General features: G+C 40.2%; 1 protein-coding gene across 1 annotated transcript; it reads left to right on the forward strand.

The window, feature by feature from the left end:
- Window positions 1-4,444: 4,444 nt before the first annotated feature.
- Window positions 4,445-24,749, forward strand: LOC121510183 (synaptic vesicle 2-related protein-like). The gene is made up of 16 exons (XM_041788131.1): window positions 4,445-4,583; window positions 12,814-12,971; window positions 14,512-14,597; window positions 14,705-14,803; window positions 14,947-15,018; window positions 15,426-15,550; window positions 15,632-15,695; window positions 15,841-15,966; window positions 16,103-16,231; window positions 17,370-17,443; window positions 17,532-17,608; window positions 19,811-19,915; window positions 20,511-20,622; window positions 21,877-21,958; window positions 22,121-22,210; window positions 22,305-24,749. Exons 1-16 carry the CDS (start codon window positions 4,549-4,551, stop codon window positions 22,515-22,517), a joined length of 1,647 nt encoding a protein of 548 aa, XP_041644065.1. The 5' UTR covers window positions 4,445-4,548; the 3' UTR covers window positions 22,518-24,749.
- Window positions 24,750-25,952: the final 1,203 nt, after the last annotated feature.

The raw sequence follows: 25,952 nt of genomic DNA on the forward strand, positions 1-25,952 counted from the left end.
AAGCATATTCACAGGGTAAAGGATCTGTCAAAGCACAGAACCTTGTAGAACTCCATAGCTAACTCTGATGTGTGCAGGGAACTCATTTACATCTACAAACTGAGATGGATCAGATGGAAATGATTTAAAGCAGCTCCTGTGCTGTCGGGCTATTGTTGTAGTCTGTGTAGTAAGATAAAATGGTCAATGCATCAAAGCAGAACTAAGATGTAATGAAGCGAGCACAGAGAAAAGACCTCTGTCTGCTGCTAACTGTGGATCTTTAGTCACTTTAACCAACGTGCTGAGCTGGGCTCTCAGTCCTGACTTTAAGTGGTCAAATACAGTGTCCATTTGAAGACAGTCACATAACCGGTTAGCACTACTTTCTCATGGATCTTTGCGACAAAAAAGTTGAGATATAAGTCTATACGTAGCTAAGAAGCCTGAACTTCAGATCTTGTAGTTCTTTGACTTAAGGCCGGCTCAGACTACACAATTATTTTGGTCGTTCACGGTGGCACCATGCCGGACTATGCGACCAAATCTTGTCCAATCACTCTGCAACAGAAGCGCTCAGTGTGATTGTAGCAGTTTTCTGCTCGTAAAAAGTAAAATAAGAAACAACTGTGGATTGGATTATGGATAACAGTCACAGATGTATAAAAAGGAGGACATTATGGACTGGCTCTCCTTCAGCTAGAACTTCAGGTATGCATGTGATAGCGTAAATAAAAAAAATAAAATGTACACATTAGTTTTAGGGAATAAAAGGGGATAAAAGTGGTAAATCTTGTAAATGATGATGCATAGATAAAGAGCCAAAGTTCTCCTGTTGGTAGACGTCAGGATTCACGTCGTTGATGTCAGGTCAGAGTGTCAAACTGGACGACGATGTATGAAAAATTCGGACACACTATAGTCTTGTTGACTCGTGGTCATGGGGCGTCTTGGATGCGTCGTTAATTATGTCACTACAAGACCGTTAGTCTTTTCTGACACTCTACATTGGGCCCGAGGTTTTGACGATGAGCTGCGACGTTGCAGTCGGGCTTAAATCTGGCTGAATTTGTGTAGTCTGAGCCGGCCTTTACACAGTAACCATACAGTATTTGCACCAGAGGTGCCAAAACCAGAAGAGAGTCTCTTCTGGGCTCTGCTGGGGGCAGAGTGCACATTTGGGATCCTTGTTTCCAGGTTTTTTTGGTGTTCCGGCAGGTGATGGGGCAACATCCCCACATGTAGAAGCCTGTGTGGAGCAACTCAGTCCCCATGGAAAAAGCTGGGTGTCTTAGATCCAACAAGTCCACCAGGTTACTGATGCAGCAGAGAGAGGTTCACCTGGTAGTTCACCTCTGAGGCTGCCGAGCGCTCCTGGAGGCATTTAGTTGCTACCAGCCCTGCACTATTTCACAAACAAAAGGCCCTTTTCAGGGCCACTTAACTCTATAATAAAGAGCAAGGTTTCCAGAAGCTAAAACCCATGACTCTAAATGACAGATGGACACTTTATCAGTCCTGAGGGAAATTCAAGGTATTCAGGAGCTTACAGACACATGACATTTCTAACAATCCCCCCGACACACCATTATCCATCATCAGTATCAACACACACTTTTAATTTCAGTAGCCAGGCACTCCTGCAGAAAACAGCAGAAAGTGTGAAAATCATACAGCATGCCTTGGAATGGGAAAAGTAGCGCCATCTGGTGGACAAATATTAAAATTTAATTTGAAAGCAAGTAGTCCAAAATGAACTCGTAACATAAATGAATGCATTAGTTTATGTTCAGATAAATGTGGGATCAAAAAAGGTCTTGTTTTCAAAGGGACATTTTTTTGTCCTTAGGAAAAATCTGTCTGTTTTTATCTGTAGCTTAGCCATTTAGACTAATTTAAGGACCTGAGATGGTAATTCTAAAAATAAAATAAAAAAGAATATCTTCTGGCATTTTTTTACATTCCTTTATTGAAGAGTGCAAGTTTTACAACCATTCACTGTTTACATTTTGGTCTTCTTGACATTGTGAGATACAGAAATGATCAAACACAGTGGAGGAAGAGAAAATAAATACTGCTACTCCCACTATTTATTGTTTTCATTATTATTCTTTCCTGTCAACCCCCCACCCTTCCCATGAACTATGGAGGAGCCACATTTCTACACAAAAAAATAAAACTAAAAATAAATAAATAAATAAAAATATTACACAGAAAGACTAAGACGATTCTGTTAAGGAAAATAACTGGGGTGAAAAGGAGAAATAAATTAAAAATAATCTTAACAATTTAAGGGAAAGAAGGAGAATAAAGGATAGGAGCAGGATAATAAAAAAGGGTGTCAGTTTTTGTTCAGTCTGGTGGTAAAGTCTGTAAGGAGTTCAAAAACGTCAGGAACGGTTGCCATTTTTTCCAAAAACATCTCTGAATTGCCCTTATCTTTTCTAGTTCCAAGAACAATATGACATCCTGAAGCCAAAGAGAGACGGATGGGACTTTACTAGACTTCCAATGTAGTAGAAATCTTCGTTTGCTAACAGTGATGTAAAAGCTAAAACAGTCAGTGTTAGAGGTGAAATAGACTGTGTTACTGAGGTGTACTAAATACTGCGATAAAAGGAGAGTTTCTGATATTCATGCCTAATATTTTGGACAAAGTCCCAAAATAATTCTGCCAGATGTTTGCCAGCTTTGAGGAGATAAATGTAATCTGTCACACTTCTCCTCCACTGCAGAGAACATTTCAGACAGCCTAGTTTTAGAAAAATAAAACCTGTTTAGGACTTTATATTGTATGAGCCCAAGTCGAGCACAGAGAGCTCTTGTGGGTCCCTTTAACAGCCACCCTCTGGCAAATCTGAGCTATATTCATTTAACACAGCCAAAATGGCTTGAAGTAAACAACAGAGTGGCACAAAATTTCCCTAGGATCTCTGAAGGGTTAAATAAAGAAATTAACAATTAAGGCTCAAACACAAAGAGACCAAAAGAAGCCTCAAAACAAAAACACCACCAGAGGGACTCACCAGGCTCACCAGAATAAACTAACTACTGAGGAAAAGAAGCCAGAAGAAAATAGGACATGAGGACCAGTGGTGTGCACAGACTTTTTCAAGGGCAGGGGCAAAAAGATAAAAAGGGCACATACAGCGCGTTCTCGCCACTGAAGAGGGCACTAAGTTTCGCGTGTTTTCGAGGGCACTTTAGACATGTTTATATGTTCTACAAATGGCACATTATATAGCCTTTAAACAGACTAACTAGACAGACTACTCAAGTTAGTTTGTAGTTAGGATCAGCATCCATAAGAACTGTGTAGATTCAACGTTGGACTGTGAAGAACACACAGAAGTAAATAAATAAATCCCTAGGGGGTCTGGGGGTCTTCCCCAGAACATTTTCAATCAAGTAGATACCATTTCCTGTATTCTAGTGCATTTTAACACCATATTAGCACCAGATAATCCAAACTGGTTCTGTGAGATATAGTTCTGGCTCAATATAGATCAAAAAAGGGCCCAACATAAAAGTCATTGCAACAGTAATGTTTCATACTATTTCTTGGTCCTAATGGTGTTCTGGAGTTTAGTGTGTTTTCTTCATCCAAGAGGGCAGTTTAGTGTGTATGCCAATGAGGAGGGTACTTAAACACGCCTTTTTGCTACCCAAGTGAGCAGTTTATCATGTTTTTACCAGCCAAGGGGGCAGTTTAGTGTGTTTTGCCAACCAAGAGGGCACTTTAGCACGCGTTTTGACTCTTGAGGGCACTTTAGCATGCATTTTGGCTCTTGAGGGCACTTTAGCACGCGTTTTGGCTCCCAAGAGGGCACTTTAGCATGCTTTTTGGCTCTCGAGGCCATCCTGCACACCACTGATGAGGACAGAAGATTTTTGATCTTATAATCCTCTGAACGCACACACAAGACGACTCAGCCGCATCATCAGCCCACTAAAAGCACACACCTGCTGACCAACGACCTGGCGTGATCACGTGACTGCAGAGGAAAAACAAAAATGGGTGCTGATTGATACTTCTAGGTTGTCCCTCCTAAGGTTATAATAGTTTTGGGTTTTTCAATAGTTTTTATTGTTATTTAGTTTTCACTTTCTGTGTTTGATTTCAGTTTAGTTATTACTAATTTTGGATGCCGGTTTGTTTGTTTAGTTTAGTTTCTGTTTTGCAAAAAATGCTTCGTTTGAGTTTAGTTTTCATTAGTCTTAAAATGGACTTTTCCAATCACTAAACTGTTGAAGAGCAGCGTTTTTAGTTCTGTGGGTCAACCATATTTGAACAAACAGCTCATCTTTTCCAGCCGTATAATATTTGACGGGACCTGGTCTGCGTTGACAGTCACGTACAGGTAATAATCAGTCCTGTAGTGTCAGGTCCACCTGAGCTCACTCTCTCCCTCTCTGAAGAGTCTCGTGCTGTGAGCGCAGCGCGGCCTCTGATTGGCTGAGCGGCCCCCGGAGCAGGTCGTCGCTCTCCTCGGTGCTGAAATCGCTGCCCGTCGTGATAATGTGAACGGCGATGAGGCCAAACGGAGGGTCCGCCTGTAAAACACCAAAATGGACGATGATCTGTTCCAACTGAGACAGCTTCCGTGAGTAGACCCGAACCAGCTCAGAAACGTCTTTAGCCTTTTAAACCAGTCCATCGTCAGACCGTGACTCCATGTTTGCGTCGCCCTCTGACGCCTTCGTGCCGTGTTTGTTTGATTAGCTCGTTGAAACACAAACAAGCGGACATTCCTGTAAGGTAGCAATCAGTTTATAACCACATTTAGCCTTTAATATTACCCAGGAATGCTAAAACAAACTAGCATGTCCGCACAAGGATAAGGGTGCAGTTTGTTTACAGTCCTAGCATTCACCTAAAGGGGCTGTTTAGCTTTCATTTATTCATGAAAAAGCAGGTTTGTTGTGTTTTCAAAGCTACTCAGCTCCCTGTCCTAACTTGTAATTGTATTTGCTATCATGACTCAGTAGGTGCACTGATTTATTTCCGTCCTGCTGTACATTCATTAAGCTAAAGGCTGGCCCACACAAGTCCAGCCTGACCATCATCTTAAAGACATAAAGCTAGTCTTCATATTAACCCTTCAGGGTAGAAAATGACCTGCCCCATCCAGTTTATTTTATTTCATTCTTATATAATGGTTTACAGTGTGGGTGGGAGCTAGTGCTGGTTTAAGGGGTTCAGTTCTGATCACCATTTTGGCTTCTCACAATCATGAAACAAGATAATCAGGATCACACAATAACACGCTGTGTTGTGCTCATTTTGTCCATAGGTTTTGTCTTATGTGGTGAATATAGCTCAGCTCAGCCTCTTCCTTTACAGCACTGCATGTGATCTGCCCCTTCTATCAAAACAGCTCTCTCTTTAATTTAAGTGAGGAGCAGAGAGAGCTATGGTGTGTGCTCTGGTTAGTTTGAAAAGTGAGAGCTAAAGAAGATGATGAACAATTCATCACCTCACAGTGAAAAGAAAATGACCTTACTTTGGTTTTTTTGGGGGTTAAACTTGTAACGATGCAAAATATCTCAAAGAATTTGTGATACAGTCGTGGCTGTCTCTTAAGACAATATGATGAATTAACTCAATCAAAGAGTTCCTGTGATACACCAGATAGACTGTTTCCCATCTCCATGGTATGAGGAATACACTAATGGACAAAAGTATTTGGCCACACCTGTTAAATTTTGTATTCAGGTGTTTCAATCAGATCTGTTACGACAGGTGCATAAGATCAACCACCTAGTCATGCAGTCTCCATTTGTGTCACTCTGAAGAGCTCTGAGACTTCAACCGTGGTACTGTGATGATGCCATCTTTGCAATAAGACAGTTTGTGAAATTTCATCAGTGCTGGAATATTCCACAGTCAGCTGTAAATGATATTATTAGATAGTGGAAGAGTTTAGGAACAACAGCAACTCAGCCATGAAGCGGAAGACCACATAAAATCTTCACTGAACTTCATTGTTGACACAAAATCTGTAAAGTGGGAGCTTCACAGAATGGGTTTCCATAGCCAAGCAGCTGCATGCAAGCCTCACATCATCAAGTCTAATGCCAAGTGTCAGATTGGGTGGTGTAAAGCAAACCGACACTGGACTGTGGAGCAGTGGAAACGTGCTCTGTGGATTGATGAATGTTTGGTAGTAAGATAGGTGAGTCTGGGTTTTGTGGATGCCAGGAGAATGTTACCTACCTGACCGTATGGTGAAGTTTGGTGGAGGAGTGATAATGGTATGGGGTTGTTTTTCAGCATCTGGGCTAGACCAATCTTAATGCTTCAGCATGACATTTTGGATAATGCTTCCAACAGTTTGGGAAAGACCCTTTTGTATTCCAACATGACTGTGCCCCAGTGCACAAAGAAGGACTATGAAGACATGGTTTGATGAGTTTAGTGTGGGAGAACTTGACTGGCCAGCTCAGAGCCCTGAGCTCAACCCTACTGTGCACCTTTGGGATGAACTGGAACAGAGCTTGCAAGCCAGGTCTCCTTGTCCAACATCAGTGCCTGACCTCATAAATGCTGTACAGAATTCCCACAGGAACACTCCGCAACTTTTGGAAAGCCTTCCAAGAACAGTGGAGGCTGTTATAGCTGCAAGGGGGTCCTCCATACTTAAGTACATGTATGTGAATCCAGTATGAATCCAGGCCTAAAACTTTTGTCCTTACAGTTTATTTTACATCAGTCTGGCAACACCTGATAGAAAGTGTTGGGGAAGGGCTGAAAAAAGGTCATATATTATGCAAAAATCCCTTTTTCAGACTTTTCTAACAAAAATATGTGCCTCTGGCCTGTCCACAGTCCCCCAAGAATCAGAAAAATCCATTCCCATCCCCCCTCTTTTTCTCCACCTTTCAGAAAATCTGTGCTGAAACAAGCTGTTTTCAGATTTTCCCCTCATGATGTCATGTGGTAAGTTAGCCCCGCCCCCAGGTTCGGTTGGCCCTCCCCACTTGGATGAAAGTTCAGCCCTGGATCAGAAGAACCATATCCATTATGCCGCATCCATTCACTGATAGGGGCGGGGGCAGGGGCGGAGTCAGACAGCTCATTAACATTTAAAGCCACTGAGACAGAAACAGCTCATTCTGAGCGGGGCTGAAACAGAGGGCTTTTCAGACATGCAGAAATCCAATACTGGAGTGTTTTTTTTTAGCAACAAACTACACAGGCATATTTTGGGAACCCCTGAGAACAATAAAAACTTGTATTAAAGGGGTGAAATATGTGACCTTTAATTTCGTTGACTAAAACAATGACTAAAGATGTTTATTGACAGCCCTTTCTTCCATGAGGAAAACTAGACTAAGACTAACCAAAGATAAATCTGTGATGACTAAAACGGACAAAAATTAAGTTTAGTTTTTGTCAAGATGACAAAAACTAGACTAAAATGTAATGTAGTTTTCGTCAGACAATCAAAATCCATGATATTTCTCCACTGTGGGTGAACTTGTCAAGTGTAATGCAACTGCCTCTCTTCTGCCTCTCAGCTGTAGAAAGCAGGGACCCCAGGTTTAGCAGAGTGCAGAGAACACACTACCGTGATTTGATACCCGATTTAGGCAAGAAAATATATGCTTGGACTAAAAGTAAAGACTGAAATGTGAGGACCTTTTATGGATTAAAACTAGACTAAAACTAAAAAAGTAGAAATGAGTAGAATCTGACTAAAACTAAAAGACTAAGACAAAAATTGACACTAGCTGTCAACATTAACACTGGTGTAGTGGTGCCTGCAGAAGTGTATTTACTCTTAATTTAATCCCCACATTTTAGCAGCCCATACAGCAAAGCATAACCAGCCTCTGCTATAAACAAAGACATGCAAGATCATGTTGCATATTAGCTTTTACATCTGTCCCTTGACTTCTGCTGTTTCAGGGATCATTTTGGATCATTCTGGAATTAACAGGCAAAGAAAAGCAGATTTTACCCACAGGCCCACCAACCCTGGGGTGAGACAAGAACATGATGCTACATTTTAAGGGAACTATTCCATATTCTTTGGCCCTGTTGAAGATAATGTGTTTCAAAGGAACACACTAGTATACTCAGACCTTTTCTGCTGCCTTTGCTGTCCTAGGAAAGTGGATTTAGAAGTGGGTACACTCCATGGACACTGAAAAATAAGTGGGTATACTCTATATATCTGCAAAAGCCTGCTCTGCACACTGAAGTGTAGGCGGCACTTATTTTTACTACTTGATTAAACAAAGAAACGGCCTTATTGTTGATTCATTTCTGTGTATTCCTTAACAACACAGATTTGAGCATCTTCACCTCTTCTAAAGTCGTCTGCAGACTGATTCTTCCCTTTCCAAGTCGGCTGTGTTATGTAATTACAGTGATTAAGACCTGACTGGCACCCTCCAAGTTCTCTTACAGAGTTTCCTCCTTAATTAAGCCTCTACTTGTGTACACTGGAGGGAAGATTATAGCTTCTGTCTGTAGAAAACATGCCTTTATCTGGGTGTTGAGGCTCTGAAGGCTGCTGAGCTGTCAGTCAGCCTGATATGGATGGTTTTAGGACTCTGTTACCAGTGGTGTTGTCTATTAAAGATATCACATCAGGCCTTTTTACTGCAGTCTCAGCCAGCCCTACTGTACACTACAACCACATCTCCTCTGCAGAAACCTTTAACCCTTTAAAGCTTTAAAATAAGTCAGAAATATTTTCCTCCAGTACTATTCAACACTAAATGTAAGAGCCAAGTTCAGGTGTTATTTGAATCCATTTAATTCTGAGGTTCTGCACATACTGTGAGTGTTGCTGTGCTGCTGCATCATGGGTAGAAAATAAAATAAAAATCACTGCATGGTTTTTGACCACTGCAGCCTCAAGGTTGTTTTTCCACAGCCTGTCATGTCAGATAGACTGTCTCACATATCCATGGCATCGGATAGGTTTCACATCTATCTGAGCAACACCCCACAGACGATGTCTGGGAAAGGCAGAACCTTTAAAATAAATCTGAATAATAATTCTTTGCTCTTCTTTAAATAAAGAAATATTGTCCAGCTCTGATCAAACTGCAGCTATAGCTGCAGCCATGCTAATCTCTTCATCGTCCGCCATTGTTTATAGGCTTGCAGTCACTTCAACTAAACTATGCCTGTAGCTTTCACTCTTTCTTCATAAATAAAGCTCATTCATTCTCTGTCAAACATTTCAGCTTAAAGCTTTGTGGGATGTATCCACCTGATGACAGCATCGAATCTGGCTATCAATCAAAATGAATCTAGGTTATGATTTTTGCTGTAATGGAGCTGCCTTAGTGGGAGCAATGCTAAAAAATAGTGTACTAAAGGGTTGAATTCCTCTTTGCAGATAGAGTAAATAGGAATATGCAGAAACACTATGGTCATGACTGTCTGTTTTAGTAAGATGAATTCATAGCACATTTTTGCAACCTTTTCTAGTACAAGTGTCTCTGGCAAAAAGAAATAATATTGAAAATGATGCTGTAACCTTCATAATAATGATACTCTAGTGAAGAAAAGATTTATGACTGCTGTATTCTAGTAAAAGATGTGGTTTCCAGTGATTACATGCAGTCCTTCTGCTCTGTGAAGGAAACCCAGATATTAACAGTGTTTGTGTCCAGATCACTCCCTATTCACTATATAGTGAATACGCCATTTTTGTAGTGGTATCCGAATTCTGATTCGATCCTACAATGCATTGCAAAGAATAGTGACTAGCAACATTTACCATCATGCATCACAGTTGCTGCTCTCAAACATGATGTACAAATGATAGAAGCACAGGAACACATAAAAAAAATATTTGTAAAGGTTTTTTCTTTGTTGGTTTTAACAAAATATTTAATATGTAAGAAAATATTAAAGATTCAGAACAGAGTAACCTGTGAGGATTACAAGACATGAGACCAGAATCTTTATGCAAAAATAAGTGATAATACACACAACATCCATCCATTTTCTATACCGCTTATCCCGTTCGGGGTTGCACAGGGGCCGGAGCCTATCCCAGCTGTCATTGGGCGAGAGGTGGGGTACACCCTGAACTGGTCGCCATATGGAGACAGACAACCAGGCATGCTCACATTCACACCTACGTCCAATTTAGGGTGATCACTTAACCTAATGAGCATGGAGTACCCAGAGAGAGACATGCAAACTCCACACAGAATGTTGTGTTCAGTATCAGTTTTAACCCTTTTTTGATACTTTTTGCCCCCTTTTGCCTCTTTAACACAATTTTTGAAAGATTTTAACCCCATTTAAACCACTTTTCCTGCATGTTTTATCCCCTTTTTGACACTCTTATCAGTTTTTGCCACTTTTCTTCTAGTTTTGCCACTTTTTAACCCCTTTTCATGACTTTTTTCCAACAATTTTTGCAACTTTAAAACCAATTTTTCCCACTTTTAACCCATTGTTGATATTTTTGCCTCTTTAACCCAATTTTTGACAGATTTTCACCCAATTTAAAACACTTTTCATGCATGTTTTACCCCTTTTGTGACACTCTTACCAATTTTTGCCACTTTTCTATTTTTTCCACTTTTTTAACTTCTTTTTAGTACTTTTTTCAACATTTTTTGAAACTTTTAAACCAGTTTTTGCCACTTTTAACCCATTGTTGATACTTTTCCCATTGTTGCCTCTTAATCACAATTTTTGACAGATTTTAATCCAATTTAAAACACTTTTCCGGCATGTTTTACCCTCTTTGTGACACTCTTTTATCCAAGTTTTGCCACTTTTTAACCCCTTTTCATTACTTTTTTAAAAACCATTTTTTGCAACTTTTAAACCAATTTTCATACTTTTAACCCATTGTTAATACTTTTTGCCCATTGTTGCCTCTTTAACACAATTTTTTGAAAGATTTTAACCCCATTTAAACCACTTTTCCTGCATGTTTCATCTCCTTTGTGCCACTATTATATCAATTTCCCCACTTTTAACCCCTTTTCATTACTTTCTTGCACAATTTTTTTGTCATTTGTAACCAATTTTTGATACCTTTTGTGCCTTCTTTCCTCTTTTACCATTTTTTTTTGCCACATTTAACCTCTCTTCACCACTTTATCTGGTCATTTCTGCAGCACTTCTGCCAACCTTTACCCTTTTTAAAATACTTAGTAATAATGACAGTAAATCTCTGAAAAAAAGATCAAATTTTAAGTCATTCTAAAACTATTTCAGTGTTATTTTTTGTGGGATGGATTTAACAACATTTAAAGCCAAAAGATACTCTTAAAATCTTCTTTTCCTCCTTTTCTGAATTTAACGATCTTTTGGGGTCCGGGCAAGAAGCTTTGGGGGGCCTGACGTGGCCCCTGGGCCACCAGTTGATGATCAGTCCTCTATATACCCCACTTCATGCTGTATAGTGGATGGGGAGTAGAGAATGAGTGAGTGGTTTCAGACAGCCAGTGTTTGTGAATTACAGGTTGTTTCCTCGTGTTAAACAGAATTTGGGTGAGAAAAATTAAATCACACTGCACTGTAAGACTAAAGAGTTGAAAGTTGTTAAAGAGTTGTAATAACTAAAAAATACAAAACCGCTATTTCAGCTCTATTTTTCTGATAACACATTTTAGTTGTAAGTAAACAGTACTCCCTCATTCTCAGTATTTTGTGTCACGGCACTGAAGTTATTTGACAATCGACCCTTAATCTGTAGAGTTTTCCCAGAATGCCTTTGGCCATTGGACACCTTTGCACAATAAGTGAAGTCACTTACTCAGTTAGACCTGTCCTGCCTGTCAGGAGCAACTAAACAGCAACTGAACATGATGAAAGAGGCCTTCTGGTCCAGTGGTCACTTACTGTCACTTGTAGTCCCTTAATCTGGACCTCCTTGAGTGGCATAAATGTCACAGATTTAAATATGTGGTGGAAGTTAGGGGATGTAGACTATATAGCCTCATGAACAGTACTTAAACCTGTAATTCTGAGTTAGGTTAGATTTAAACACCGTGTGAGGCTATTTTTGACCATTTATTAGTACTAAATAAGGAACTGGATACAGAATCTTTTCAATGAGAAATTAGGCTGTCAAAATAATCATTTTGAACACAATTAAATAGAAAATGTGATTTTCTGCTTGTAATCAGCTATGGTACACTGTACTTTGAGGCTATTGCCATCTGTCATTAATGCTCACATGTATGTGGTTCTCAGTGGTATTCTGACATCATTTCATATAAATATATATTCAATAAATATATAAAACAATTATTAATTAATCTAAATGGCATTAAGTTACTATGAATGTTTCAATTATGAGGATATTTTTACCTGAAGCTTCTTCTCACTGCATTTATCTGTATTTATTTGTTTTTAACATTTTTAAATGTTTATTATTGATCTGGCTTATTTATTCCTTATATTGATTTAAGGCTGGTAGACTTTACAATCAAAATAATCAAAGTGTTTTAAAACAATACAATCCCTGTGGTTGTTCTGCTTTAATAATATTATCATAAATTCTGTCCGTTTTAGAGGAGGGTGCAAAGCTGACCTCTGTAAACATTAATCTGTTTTTTTTTTAAGCCTGACACAAAAACAGGATCAAAAGTTCTCAGTCTAAACTAGGCGGTAGACCTTTTTCATAAGTAAAAGTGCATGAGAGAAGAATGAGACAAATCTGCAGAGACATTCCTACACATGTCTACATCACACAAAAACATGGGCATTGCTGATTTTATTATTTATTATTGTTAGGGTTTCGTTTCCTGGTAAAGACCTCTGAAAATCTCCGGACCACTCCAACTGTAGCGATGTTAGCTTTTTGAAAATAACATTTCTCTCTCTCTCTTCTCCTGTAGCGTTGTCCGCTTCCGTCGCACAGGTGAGAGCACACGCTCCGAGGACGATGTTGAGAACAGAGATCAGGTTATCAAGGTCACAGAGCAGACGGATCTGGAGTCTGTGGCACTGGCGGACGGAGCTCCAGTGCCTCGAGAGTTTGCCAATCCCACGGATGGTACGTCTTTTCCCTTAACACAGAAAATGTTCTGAGCATCTGTTTCATCAGGCAGGAGTTTAGGAGGGTAATGTGTCCACTAAAGAACGTTCAGGTAAACTGTCACACAGATTATCTTTGTAGATGTTCTAGTAGCAGAACCTCACCAGGCCAACAGTGTGTAAAAACAGGTGGAACATCCTAGAATAGAAGTGGCTTCAACCCTGCAGCCAAACAACATCATGGCCTTCAAGGCCACCCAACCAAACAACATCATGGCGTTCAAGGCCGCCGAACCAAACATCATGGCGTTCAAGGCCGCCGAACCAAACATCATGGCGTTCAAGGCCGCCGAACCAAACAACATCACGGCGTTCATGACCGCCCAACCAAACAACATCATGGCGTTCAAGACCGCCCAACCAAACAACATCATGGTGTTCAAGGCCGCCAAACCAAACATCACGGCGTTCAAGGCTGCCCAACCAAACAACATCATGGCGTTCAAGGCTGCCCAACCAAACAACATCATGACGTTCAAGACCACCCAACCAAACAACATCATGACATTCAAGGCTGCCCAACCAAACAACATCATGAAGTTCAAGGACGCCGAACCAAACAACATCATGGCGTTCAAGACCGCCCAACCAAACAACATCATAACTTTGAAGGCTGCCCACCCAAACATCATGGCGTTCAAGGCTGCCCAACCAAACATCATGGTGTTCAAGGCTGCCCAACCAAACAACATCATGGCGTTCAAGGCGCCCAACCAAACAACATCATGGCGTTCAAGGCGCCCAACCAAACATCATGGCGTTCAAGGCGCCCAACCAAACAACATCATGGCGTTCAAGGCGCCCAACCAAACATCATGGCGTTCAAGGAGCCCAACCAAACAACATCATGGCGTTCAAGGCGCCCAACCAAACATCATGGCGTTCAAGGCCGCCCAACCAAACAACATCATGGCGTTCAAGGCCGCCCAACCAAACAACATCATGACATTCAAGGCCACCCAACCAAACAACATCATGATGTTCTACCTGATACCTGCTGAACAAAACAGTTTATTTCATTATTTACAATTTATATGTAATCAGTTACAAAAAATTAGTTATGTTAACTAAAAAATACAAAACAGCTATTTCAGCTTTATTTTTCTGTTTATAGTTTTGAATACACAACTTAATCATTCTCAGTATTTTTTGTCATTGCATTGAAGTTATTTGACAATCGCACCTTAATCTGCAAAATTTTCCCAGAATGCCTTTGGCCACTGGACACCTTTGCACAGTAAGTGAAGTCACTGACTCAGTTAGACATGTCCTGCCTGTCGGGAGCAACTAAACAGCAATTGAACTTGATGAAAGAGGACTTTCTGGTTCAGAGGTCACTTCCTGTCACTTGTAGTCCCTTAATCTGGACCTCCTTGAGTGGCATAATGTCACTGTCAAGCCACACACACACACACATTCCACTAGCTCCTGAAGTACACAATGTAGGGTTAAGAGACCCATCAGCTCATGCTCATTTGAATGTTTTCCCTCTCTTTCAGACACGTTCATGGTAGAAGATGCCGTGGAGGCGATTGGCTTTGGGACGTTCCAGTGGAAACTCTCCATCCTCACTGGCCTGTCCTGGGTGAGAGCTGCTTCTTACATCAACATTCATATTCTCTGATACTGTTGATGTGGTTCCATGCTTTCCAGTAACAACTCTAGTGTGTTTTTTTCTTTTATTTTGCTCAGATGGCTGATGCTATGGAGATGATGATCCTCAGCATCTTGGCTCCTCAGCTGCACTGTGAATGGAGACTGCCCAGCCTGGAAGTGGCGCTGCTGACATCGGTAAGCACTCTCTTATGTCTGTGAAGCCCTTTGTGCAACATCAAGGATAGTATCTGGCTATAGATAGTATTTTTCTTAAAAAAAAACACTATGTAAAGTTATAGTCAATGCAAGTGTAATTCTTCTTGTTTACACCTCTGCAGGCTGTGTTCATTGGGATGATGATCAGCTCGTCTCTTTGGGGGAACATCTCTGACAAATACGGAAGAAAGACGGTAACTTTAAAGAGGCTTGACATTAAGATGAGCGATGTGTCCTGCAAGAAATAAATTTTCTGGAGAGTTTAAATACATGAGACTTTGAAAAACCTGGTTAGAATTTGAAGGGGTTGTGAACACACCAATAGTTTTTAACTTTGTGACCTACTAGATAAAGTTGAATAATGCTCGCGCCTGTTTTGATTCTACTGCAACAAAAACAGAATTCCATGGCCCCATGTGGTGGGTCATTTTTGTTTTCAGTTAGTTTCTCTGTCTGTCATGGCAGAGAGCATGACTGAGGGATGGTAGTTTTGGTATTTTCAATGCAATTGATCCTGAAAATAACAGTGCGCCTCCGTAGCCTCATAAGATCAACATCATGTTTTTATCAGCTCGTCTTGTGTTGATTTACACGCTCACAGGGTCTGAAGATGAGCGTGCTGTGGACGATGTTCTACGGCCTGATGAGCGCCTTTGCTCCAATTTACGGCTGGATCCTCGTCCTCCGCGCACTGGTGGGCTTCGGGATCGGTGGAGCTCCTCAGTCGTGAGTCACCCTCTTCATTTTCTCTAAAACCAACATCATGAGTCATGACTCCGTGATCAAACGTGACATGTTCCTCATTAGGGTGACGCTGTACGCTGAGTTTCTGCCCATGAAGTCCAGAGCCACGTGCATCCTGCTGATTGAGGTATTAACACACTAGTACTGCCATCTCACTCATGTATTATCCAACTAGAAATAGTGCTAGTGGGCTGTGAAGCGATAAATGCAGCCATTAGAGCACATTGCTGTCTTGCTAGAAGGGTTTTATGTAACAGAGATTTTTCCTGCAGATATTCTGGGCTCTGGGCACCGTGTTCGAGGTCCTCTTGGCCATCCTGGTGATGCCCACTCTGGGCTGGCGCTGGCTGCTCGGCCTCTCCACCATCCCTCTTTTTATCTTTGCCTTCCTCAGCTTTGTGAGTACCAGATTAACTTTTAAAAATGGTCTTTTATCAGACAAGGAAATGAAAACACAGAAGAGAGAATAGAAGAAAAGGACAAAAGAAAAAATAGAAATGGCTTGTCTGCGTTTGTTTTTATGTTTGGTATCAGTGGTTACCAGAAAGCGCTCGCTACGACGTGTTGACGGGGAATCAGGAGAAAGCTCTTGCCACATTGAAGCGCATCGCCACAGACAATGGAGCACCGATGCCGCTGGGGAAACTTGTAGCTGCTAAACAGGTAAAAGCTGATTCTGCAGACCATAAACCCCTGATGTGTTCACATGAGCGGTACTGTGTTGGATGCCACCTTTGCAATAAGACAGTTTGTGAAATTTCATCCCTGCTGGATATTCCACAGTCATCTGTTAGAGATAATATTAGACAGTTGAAGTGTTTAGGAACAACAGCAGCTCAGCCACAAAGCAGAAGATCACATAAAATCAGAGCATGGTGGCATTAAAGGTCATATATCATACAAAATACACTTTTTAAAGCTTTTCTAACAAAAATATGTGCCCCTGGCCTGCCCACAACCCCCCCAAGCCCTCCCTGCTTGGAAGAAAGTGCCGCCCACCTTTCCTGATCCTCCCCTAAGCTGCCAGCTGAGGATCAGGAGAGCCACATCCATTTCCTGAGAGGAGCGGAGTCAGGGGCGGAGTCAGACAGCTCATTAACATTTAAAGCCACAGACACAAAAACAGCTCATTCTGAGCAGGGCTGAAAGAGTTTTTTTAAACATGCAAAAATCCAATACTGAAGTGTCTTTTTAGCATCAAACTTCACAGGCATGTTTTAGAGACCTATGAGAATGATACAAACTTGTTTTAAATGGGTAAAAAATGTGACCTTTAAGTCTGGGTGTTTATTCTTTTTAATGTAACTTAATCTTCAAGATTTTAAGACTAATAAAAATGTATAACATTCAGATTAATGCACTTCCAGTGTTTAAATTAATTTGAAATACACTGATGAAAATACTGACATACCTTAAATGCACAGTGGAGAAATATCCTGGATTTTGGATGTTTAACAGTCCAGCACCAACATTTTATTCTCATTTAAATCAACAAAATGACAACTAATTTTTTCATTTTCATCAGCGTTTTTATCACCAAAGAACTAAATCTAGCTGTTCTGAAGGTCTAAGACACAGCTTTATGCCTGACAGTCCTTGTTTAAAAAAAAAAACCACACACCCTGGGCACTTAGGGAGCGCAGCGTCTCCTCCATTCAACATAATAATCGTAGTTAAAATGAATTAAAAAATAGGACAGACACCTGTGCTGCACACAAAGATGCTTAAGTGAATGATCTGGCACTTAACAAAGCAGTTTATACTTCAAGTTTTTTCCTTTCTATGTGTGTTTTTAAACCAGGAGGACCGTGGGAAGATCAGAGACTTGTTTTCCTCTCACTTCCGCTGGACCACTGTGCTGCTTTGGTTCATTTGGTGAGTGAACTCAGTTATTACTCACTGGTTTTACTTTGTTACTCACTTCATGTTTCCTTCTTTTATCCTGTGTTTTTGTCTTTTTCAGGTTTGCGAATGCCTTCTCTTACTACGGGCTGGTGCTGCTCACCACAGAGCTGTTTCAGGAGGGAGGGGCGTGTGGAAGTGAGTCACCAACAGACACTCAAGGACAGACATGCTCTCTTAAATTTAGCTCACAAATAAGATCCACTATCTCTGTTGTAGCTCAGTGACTCTACTGTTGAACACCTGAGGGAAATAGTGGGGTTTTATCTGTTTGAAGTTTTAAAATGCAGAGTAAAGGAAATCTAAACTGAACAGTTTGGCTTCCAAACACTCACATTCAAACAGGTTAGAGGTTCTGGGTCAATGTGTAAAAGGATAAGGGTAGAATAAATCATTTTCAGGCACGTGTCTCAGACATATGCATGGTAGAAATATCAACACCAATGTATAAAATAAAGCAGTGATCCCTCCTTTTTTGCTTTAAGCTAAGCAAAAATGTGATCAAAAAACTCAGAGGCTGCAGCCACCAGATTCAAAACATTTGCTTCTGTTGCCGCTGTACTGTCCTCCTCCTCATCATTGCTCCAAAACCTGTGGTAAATGCTCCCAAACTTTGTTTCAAATGCTGTTAGTGAAAAATATTAACCTCCTGAGACCTGAGCATTTGTTTTTTTAAACGCAGTTTTAGTTTCTCCCACATACAGTCGCTAGAAAAAGTATGTGAACCCTTTGAGATTTCTTGGATTTCTGCATAAATTGGTCATCAAATGTGTTCCGAACTTTTAGTGTAAATGTTGTTGATGCAACCAGTCCTTGTGGACCATCATCAGAATGACTCCCCCACCCCTCTCTCAGAATCTGACACCATTTCTGACTGGCTGAAGACCCCCTGCTCTAAAACTGATCCAGTGCTGTATTTTCTGCAGAAACAGGACCTTGAGGAGATTTGTAGACATTGTTTTCCGTAAATCCTCTTCAAAGACAAGGCTGAGGTTTGAAACTTATCAGGTCCTGTTGATACAGCCGCTAGAAAAAGTATGTGAACCCTTTGAGATTTCTTGGATTTCTGCATAAATTGGTCATCAAATGTGTTCCGATCTTCATCTAATTCACAACAACAGACAAACACAGTCTGCTTAAACTAATACTGCACAAAAATGATATGTTTCCATGTTTTTACTGAACAAAACATGTAAACATTCACAGTGCAGTGTGGAAAAATGATCTCGTAAGAAGTATGCGTGTTTTTACATGTTGCCCAAATAATTTCTGTGACACTTTATCATAAAGTAAAAAAAAAAAATCCACATATATTTCTGAATATTTTCATAAAAATTTCCAGAAATTTCAAGGCAAATTTTCACTAAAATGTGTTATCACATAAATGAATGAATAAATTCATAATTCTCCAAAGATCCTCAAAAATGATGGAACACCCCCAGCATCAAAAGAAATTCACTGAAATTTCATTGCAGATTTCAAAGGACAACCCCCCATCAAAACATTTGACAAAGATTAGAGACTAAAATTTTTAGACTTTTTTTCCCACTTAAACTGGACTTAAAAAAAAAAAATTAACAATAAAAACGAGAATTAAAAGGTTAAAATGACTAAAATGTGAACAAAACTGATGAGTATCTTGATCTAAAGACTTAAATTAAAATTAAAACTAAAATAGCCACCAAAATGAACACTCCTAGACTATGAAACCCTCTTAGACTTCGCTCATAATTTCATAATTTATACATTTTTCTTGTGTGATTTAATCAAATACTTCCTCTCCCACTTATTCTCATGATAAAATTGTGATAACTGAGGCAACAGTGACATTTACATATATTACATATATTTTGTACCCCTTTCTCTTCACCGCCATTATTTTTGCTAATGCTAGTTTTACAGTGATTGTTGCTTCATCTTTTTACTTCATACTTACATTTATTTTCATTACTAAAACAGTTTAATTGAATCCAAGAGCAATTATACTTCCCTGCTATAATAAATCAACGCTGGTCTATTATAATAGGCCACAGCAGATAGTACGGACTAGACCTGCCCTCTTTTTAAAGTGTCTTGAGATAACTTCAGTTATGAATTGGTGCTATACAATCAAAGATTGATTGATTGATTGATTGGTTGACATAATGGGTCTCCTTAGTGACAAAATTGTTCAAAATCCCAGCTCTTGAATGTGTAAATAATAGTTACTAAATATATAGAATAAAAAAGTGATTAAATTCCTCCCAGAGACAGTTACATGCTCTCAGTAGGGGTTCGATTTCTTATTTGTACACACTTGGCTGATAAAGCAGCTTCTCTCTTGTGTTTGTCTCCCTCTAGTGTCCAAAAGTAATAAGATGGAGCTCCCCTGCAGTCTGGAGTGTAAATATCTGAACTCTGATGACTACAAGGATTTACTGTGGACAACCTTATCTGAATTCCCAGGTACGTGTCAGCTCCTTTATAAAAAATGTTAATTATTTACTTTGTGAACTAAAACGGTACGGGCAGCTGTCACATGGGTTGAAAACGTGTGAATGAAAAACAGCATCCTTTCCTTTGTTAAGCCATAATAATTTAGATAAATGTTTTTATTAGGTAAAACAGCTGTTACTACAGAAACACTGAGTTATTCAGCATCAAAAAGAAGATTAAATGAAGCTGCTTGCCAAGAAAGATTTGGGATGAAGAATGCATCGACGTAACATCAGTCTTGCTGACAAACATCAACTGTTGGCATGTAAAGTGGCAAAAACAGATATCAGTAACCAGACTTGATCTGTTATGTCTGATGTAATGCTGCCACCTGGAACACCTAACCGCTGAAACAAATAAAAGCTTTTTCACCTGTTGGACAAACTCTGTTCTGATTTCACAGTCAAACATGAGAGGAAATGTTAGCATAGTGAGTCTTGCACCAAAAGAAGTGAAAGATCCTCTGTGTTGATACTTGTTACTGCAGTATAGAGACAAGCAATCAGAAGGCTTCTGCAGCCATCGTAACAAAACTTCACACACCTGCAACGTTTCCCTTTTTTAGGACTGCTGGTGACTCTGTGGGCCATCGATCGTCTGGGTAGAAGGAAGACCATGGCGTTGTGTTTCTTCATCTTCTCCATGTGCCTCATTCCTCTCTACGGCTGTGTCGGGAGGTGAGGAGGAGGCTAAGGAGAGATTTTAACATGAAACAGTGGATCCTTTATTGATACAGTGCCTATAAAAAGCATTAACCCCCTGGGGTTAACCCTGTTTAAGCCTTTAATTAATTTCATAAAGTAATTGTGGTCCATGTAATTTGTTTTTTCACAAAAACAAACCAACAAAAAAACTCTTTAATGTCAATGTGGGAGCAGATTTCTACAAAGTAATGTCAATTAAATAAAAATCTGAATGTCAATGTAAAATAAGTGACTCTAAATATTCACCCCCTTTAAAGTGGCTGATGTAGTTCAACAGAGATCCAGCCAATTAGAGCTAGCAGTCTCACATTAGTGAAATGGAGATCACCTGAGAGCAGTTAATGTGTCTCCATGATTGTAGTAGAAAGACACCTGTGTCTGGAAGGTCCAGTCACAGGTTTATCAGTATTCCTGGCTACCATTACACCATGAAGACAAAGGAAAACTCCAAGCTACTCAGAGAAAAGACTACTGAAAACCAGAAGTAGGCAGATGGATACAAAATTCAAGGCCCCCGAGTTCAGTTAAATCCATCATCAAGAAATGAAGGAATATGGCACGTGTAAATCTGCCTATAGTCGTCCTGACAAACTGAGTGACATGCGAGAAGGAGACTAGTGAAAGAGGCCACCAAGACACCTATGACTACTCTGAAAACTCAGATTAAATCTGAATTAAAACTCACCAAGAGGAGACTTCATATTCAAGTAGAAGAAAGTTTTTCGGTCTCATGAGACCAAAATGAAGCTTTTTGGCCATCAGACAAGAAAGCACTGTGAAGCACGGTGGTGGCAGAATCATACTGTGGGGATGCTTCTCAGCAGCTGGCCCTGGAAGGCTTTCAGAGGTAGAGGGTATGAATGTGATCAAATATAGGAAAATACTGGAGGACAAACTTATTCTTTTCGGGAAGAGAACCACAGCTTAGGAGAAGATTTATTTTCCAGCAAGACAATGAGCTAAAGCATACAGAGAAAGCTACACAGAAATGGTTTAAATAAAACAAGGAGAAAATTCTGGAGTGGCCAAATAAAGTCCAGACCTCAATCTCTGAGAGAGTTTGTAGCTGGACTTGAAAAGGGCTTTGACATTAAAGAGGTCATTTTTAAGTTCTTTTGTTAAAAAATCCAACTTACATTGACCATGATTGATTTATAAAACCAGTTAAAACATCCAAGGGGGTGAATACTTATTAAAGCACTGTATGTGAAACATTTCTTATTGTAGAGCGTCCATGACGGTGTTGATATTCATCGCTAGAGCTTTCATCGCTGGAGGGTTCCAGGCTGCGTACGTCTACACTCCAGAGGTAATTTACTGCTTTTATGGGTTAAATCCATTTTTATCAGCATGGAAAGTCAAATGTTTTGATTTATTCTGATAAATTCAGAACTTTTGTAAAGTGTTTATTGTGAATGTCCATACTACAATAACCGTGGTGCTGCGTTAATTGCACAATCTTTCTCTGCAGGTTTACCCAACAGCGACCCGAGCTCTGGGTCTGGGAACCAGCAGCGGGATGGCCCGAGTTGGAGCGCTCATCACGCCTTTTGTTGCACAGGTAATACTCTTGAGTGCTGTGGTTTTAATGACTCACAAAAAGAGAAAATAGCCAGTACTTTCTGTTTTGTTTGCCACCTCTCTTCCTCCTTTAGGTGATGTTGGAGTCCTCCGTCTACCTGGCTCTCTCCGTCTACTGCTGCTGCTGCCTCCTGGCCGCCATCGCCTCCTGTGCTCTGCCGATCGAGACGACGGGTCGGGGTCTTCAGGAGTCTAGCCAACGTGAGTGGGGCCAAGAGATGGTGGGCCGAACTGCCTCCCAAGGCTCAGAGGGGATCCCTCAGTCCAGCTCCGGCTCTCAGGGCTGAGTTGAGACCGACGACGTGTGAGACAGAGCTGACTGTGACGAGGAAAAGAGGGAAGGAGGACAGAAAATGCTTTCTGTGTCCGTCTCCTGTCCTATGACTCTTCAGTTTAGGCACCACAGTGGCAGCACAATAGTCTACTGTATCATTGCTGTATTGTTATATAGTCTCAAACACCATCGCTGTCACAAATTTGCCACTGACTTTCTGCACACGAGGTGTCAGGAAAAACCGAATTACCTTCACAAGAGCAAGGCTGACAACATTAAATGTTGGAGAACATGCAAAACATCCTTAGAAGATTGAGAATTCAAGAAAGATGTTTTCTTTCATTTCTTCAGCTGGAGAAGCAAAACATACTAAGAGAAGCTTCATATGATTGGAGTTAGCATCTTCTGTTCAAAGAGCCTTAAAAATGCCAACCGTCTGCAGTTAGAGACGCCTAGGAAAGCTTCGTCTGTTAACATCCTGGAAATACACGCTTAGAAAGAGCGCTAACTCATGCACAAAAATAACCTGTTAAATTAGTCTTACTGCAAACTCAGCTTTATAAAAATACGTCAGAGAGACGGACAGTTACTCATCATGAAGCCAACAGATCTTTTAATAGAAGAGTGAAAGGAAAGCTGCACAATAAGACACTGACTTATTCATATCCATGAAACATCCTCATTAGACCATGTGTTTTATTTCTCGTGTCTGCATTGTTGCCCATCATTACAGTAAATATAACTGAGGAGAGGCTGGTGTTCCTCTAGTAAGTAAAAACAGCTTATGTTTGATCATTTCCCCTTGATCAGGGCGTTTTATCCACAATATAACATCTGCCAAAGCCTTTATCAGAGGAGTAGAGGGATCATATAGCAAAATGACATTTGAATGCACACTGTGTGCTGTATTTAATAGACATTAAGGTTGAAAAAATTGGGGTATTTTGATATGTCCCAGTGACATGTCTTAAGATGGATAATACTAAAAAGTACCAAAGCTCTAAGTAAACTACTGATAAATCAGTGAGATCCACAAAGAATTGTGTGCAAACAGCACCAGGATTTGCACAGAACTACCATCTGAAATTTGCACCATATCCACAAAAGAGAATGCACTGATCATACGCCAGTGCCAGCAAGTCCACAGAGATTGTTAGCAAGCATATTTTGCACCTGTTTTGCCCCATCCATGTGAAAAATCAATGATAAACGTGCAGCGATAACAGACCTGATCACACTCTGGTGCCACGGCTGTTGTCCAAATATTACAGAAAGCACATTATGAATTTCCCCTCAGGGATGAATGAAGTACGACTTTACTTTAATATATCAAAATGTTTGGGTGTCAGTGACCAACCTGTAATTTCTACATACACTGGCTGTGCTGGTACAGCACCATGGTTTTGCTGTGATGGAAGTCAAGCGACCTTATATGCCGAAGACTGAAGAAGGCTTGAGCAGAGATAAGATAAGATATACTTTATTGTCCCAGAGGGGAAATTTCCCTTGGGCAGTAGTGCAACGTACACAGCTCAAAACATACACTGACGTGCAAACATCAAGAATACTATGCCAATAGTTGACAAGTTTGCCTTTTTGGGGTTGAGCTTGTGTTCATTTCAACATGATTCCATGATTTTATTGCTTCCACCATGGGTCAGTACATTAGGAAGTCAAAAAGGTAATGTTTGCTACAAAGGATGTGTGGTTTTTATGTGAAATTCTGTGGTTTTCCATCTAAAAAAGTTAAGTTCTTCTCATCAGTGGTGCTGTTGTACCCTCTGACCTCTGATGACCTTTGGCTTGTGCCACAGGATGATATGTATCGTTGACATAGTGATGATTAACGATCAGAGGTCCATGCATTGTGTTGTATTTGGAAGTTGATTGAATACTTTGCACGTTTTTCCGGCTGCTTAGATCGATCTGCTCTACATTTTGGTTTGGCAGCAGCCAGCACTGAAAATAGACCTCCCACATACCTCCAATAAAGTGGAGTAGTGTGGTGCTTCTGGGATGCGCTTTAGCTGGACCAGAGCTTGGGCAGTGGAACTGCAAAGATTGTCTAGAGAGGGAGCGATTTGTTTGGCAGTGCATTTCAGCGGTGGGTTGCGGCACAGCCATTGCATGTGGAAATTGGAGGTTAGTTGTGGCTGAGAAAGATCATTTTTATGATGCTGAACCTGGGTAATTCCATTTCCAAGATGCATGGAGGATGAAGAAAATCTCCAGCAACACTTGTAGTTTAGAGAACAACTTTATCAGACTGACGCGTTTTGGCATGTAGCCTTCATCAGGGTCATCAGAAGGACATCTGATGGCCCTGATGAAGGCTACATGCCGAAACGCGTCCGTCTAATAAAGTTATTTTCTAAACTACAAGTTTTCTCTATGATGTTGAACTCTGCACAAATCAATATCTTATTAGTTCATTAACAGTCAGGATTATTATTACTATGTGTAGTGCAGCTCACACTGTAACAGATAAACTGGCATTCTGGCTTATTTGCAGTGGATCTCTTTTACATGCATGCAAATAAGAAAAGCACACCCAGGTTGTATCTGCTTGGCAGAAAAGTTTTCATCGAGTCACTTTTTGCACATGCTCTGTGGAACAAATGCTATCCTTTTCTGCCATATGCACTGATTTTGCACATGCAAAAGCATTGCAATCCTTTTGTGGATCTGGCTCATTGAGTCATATTTTAAACCAGAAGCTGCTGCAAGCAAAAGAGAGGGCAATGTCTAAATTGCACAAATTTACTGGCAACATTTTCACACAAGAAATGACCACATATAAGATGTCTAGGGTGTCTAATTTTGTAGGCAACCCTTTACAAAAGTTTATCTTTGAAAACTGACGTCCTTTCTCCGTCAAAAACCGACTATTGGTAAGTTACATGATTTCAAAAAGAATTGAACATGTGGAGATGTTGTTTTCCTACAGAATAAACCATGCTGCTAAGTGCAAACACAGACTCACTGCAAAAACTCACAGCTTAGCAAGTGTACTTGTCCAATTTTTTTGTCAGATATCTTATTACACTTGAGTCATATTCACCTCACAGTCCAGATAAATGTCTAAATTCAAGGTATTATGTGTGAGAAAATAAAGCCTGAGTTTCTTGTTCTAGAAGAATATGTTAAAGCAGGATATATCTTGAAATACAATCTTTATCTGGACTTTAAAAGTGCAATGAGATAATATTGACAAAAGTTTTTGCAGTGCACTTTTTTTTTTTTTTTTAACAATTTCTCATTCTGTAAATGATGTATCAATACTTGGTTTAGTTGTTGTCTTTGATTTTGTTTGCAAAGAAGGTGATGTGATGATGGACAGTGGGATTGTACCAGAAACTCACTGAGTGACATTTTTATTTAATTTCTAGTGGACTAGTTCAGGTCCTGAGAGGTGAGCTGACTCTTACCTGCCAGTGTTCGATATCGT

Source organism: Cheilinus undulatus, linkage group 5 (assembly GCF_018320785.1).
Source record: "Cheilinus undulatus linkage group 5, ASM1832078v1, whole genome shotgun sequence".
NCBI lineage: Eukaryota > Metazoa > Chordata > Actinopteri > Labriformes > Labridae > Cheilinus > Cheilinus undulatus.

What these genes read in the sequence shown, in the direction of transcription:
- LOC121510183 (XM_041788131.1), top strand. Translation starts at nt 4,549, where the DNA reads ATGGACGATGATCTGTTCCAACTGAGACAGCTTCC. An exon ending in AAGTGGCGCTGCTGACATCG is followed by an intron (nt 14,804 to 14,946) that starts GTAAGCACTCTC and finishes ACACCTCTGCAG; the next exon opens with GCTGTGTTCATTGGGATGAT. An exon ending in CGTGCATCCTGCTGATTGAG is followed by an intron (nt 15,696 to 15,840) that starts GTATTAACACAC and finishes TTTTTCCTGCAG; the next exon opens with ATATTCTGGGCTCTGGGCAC.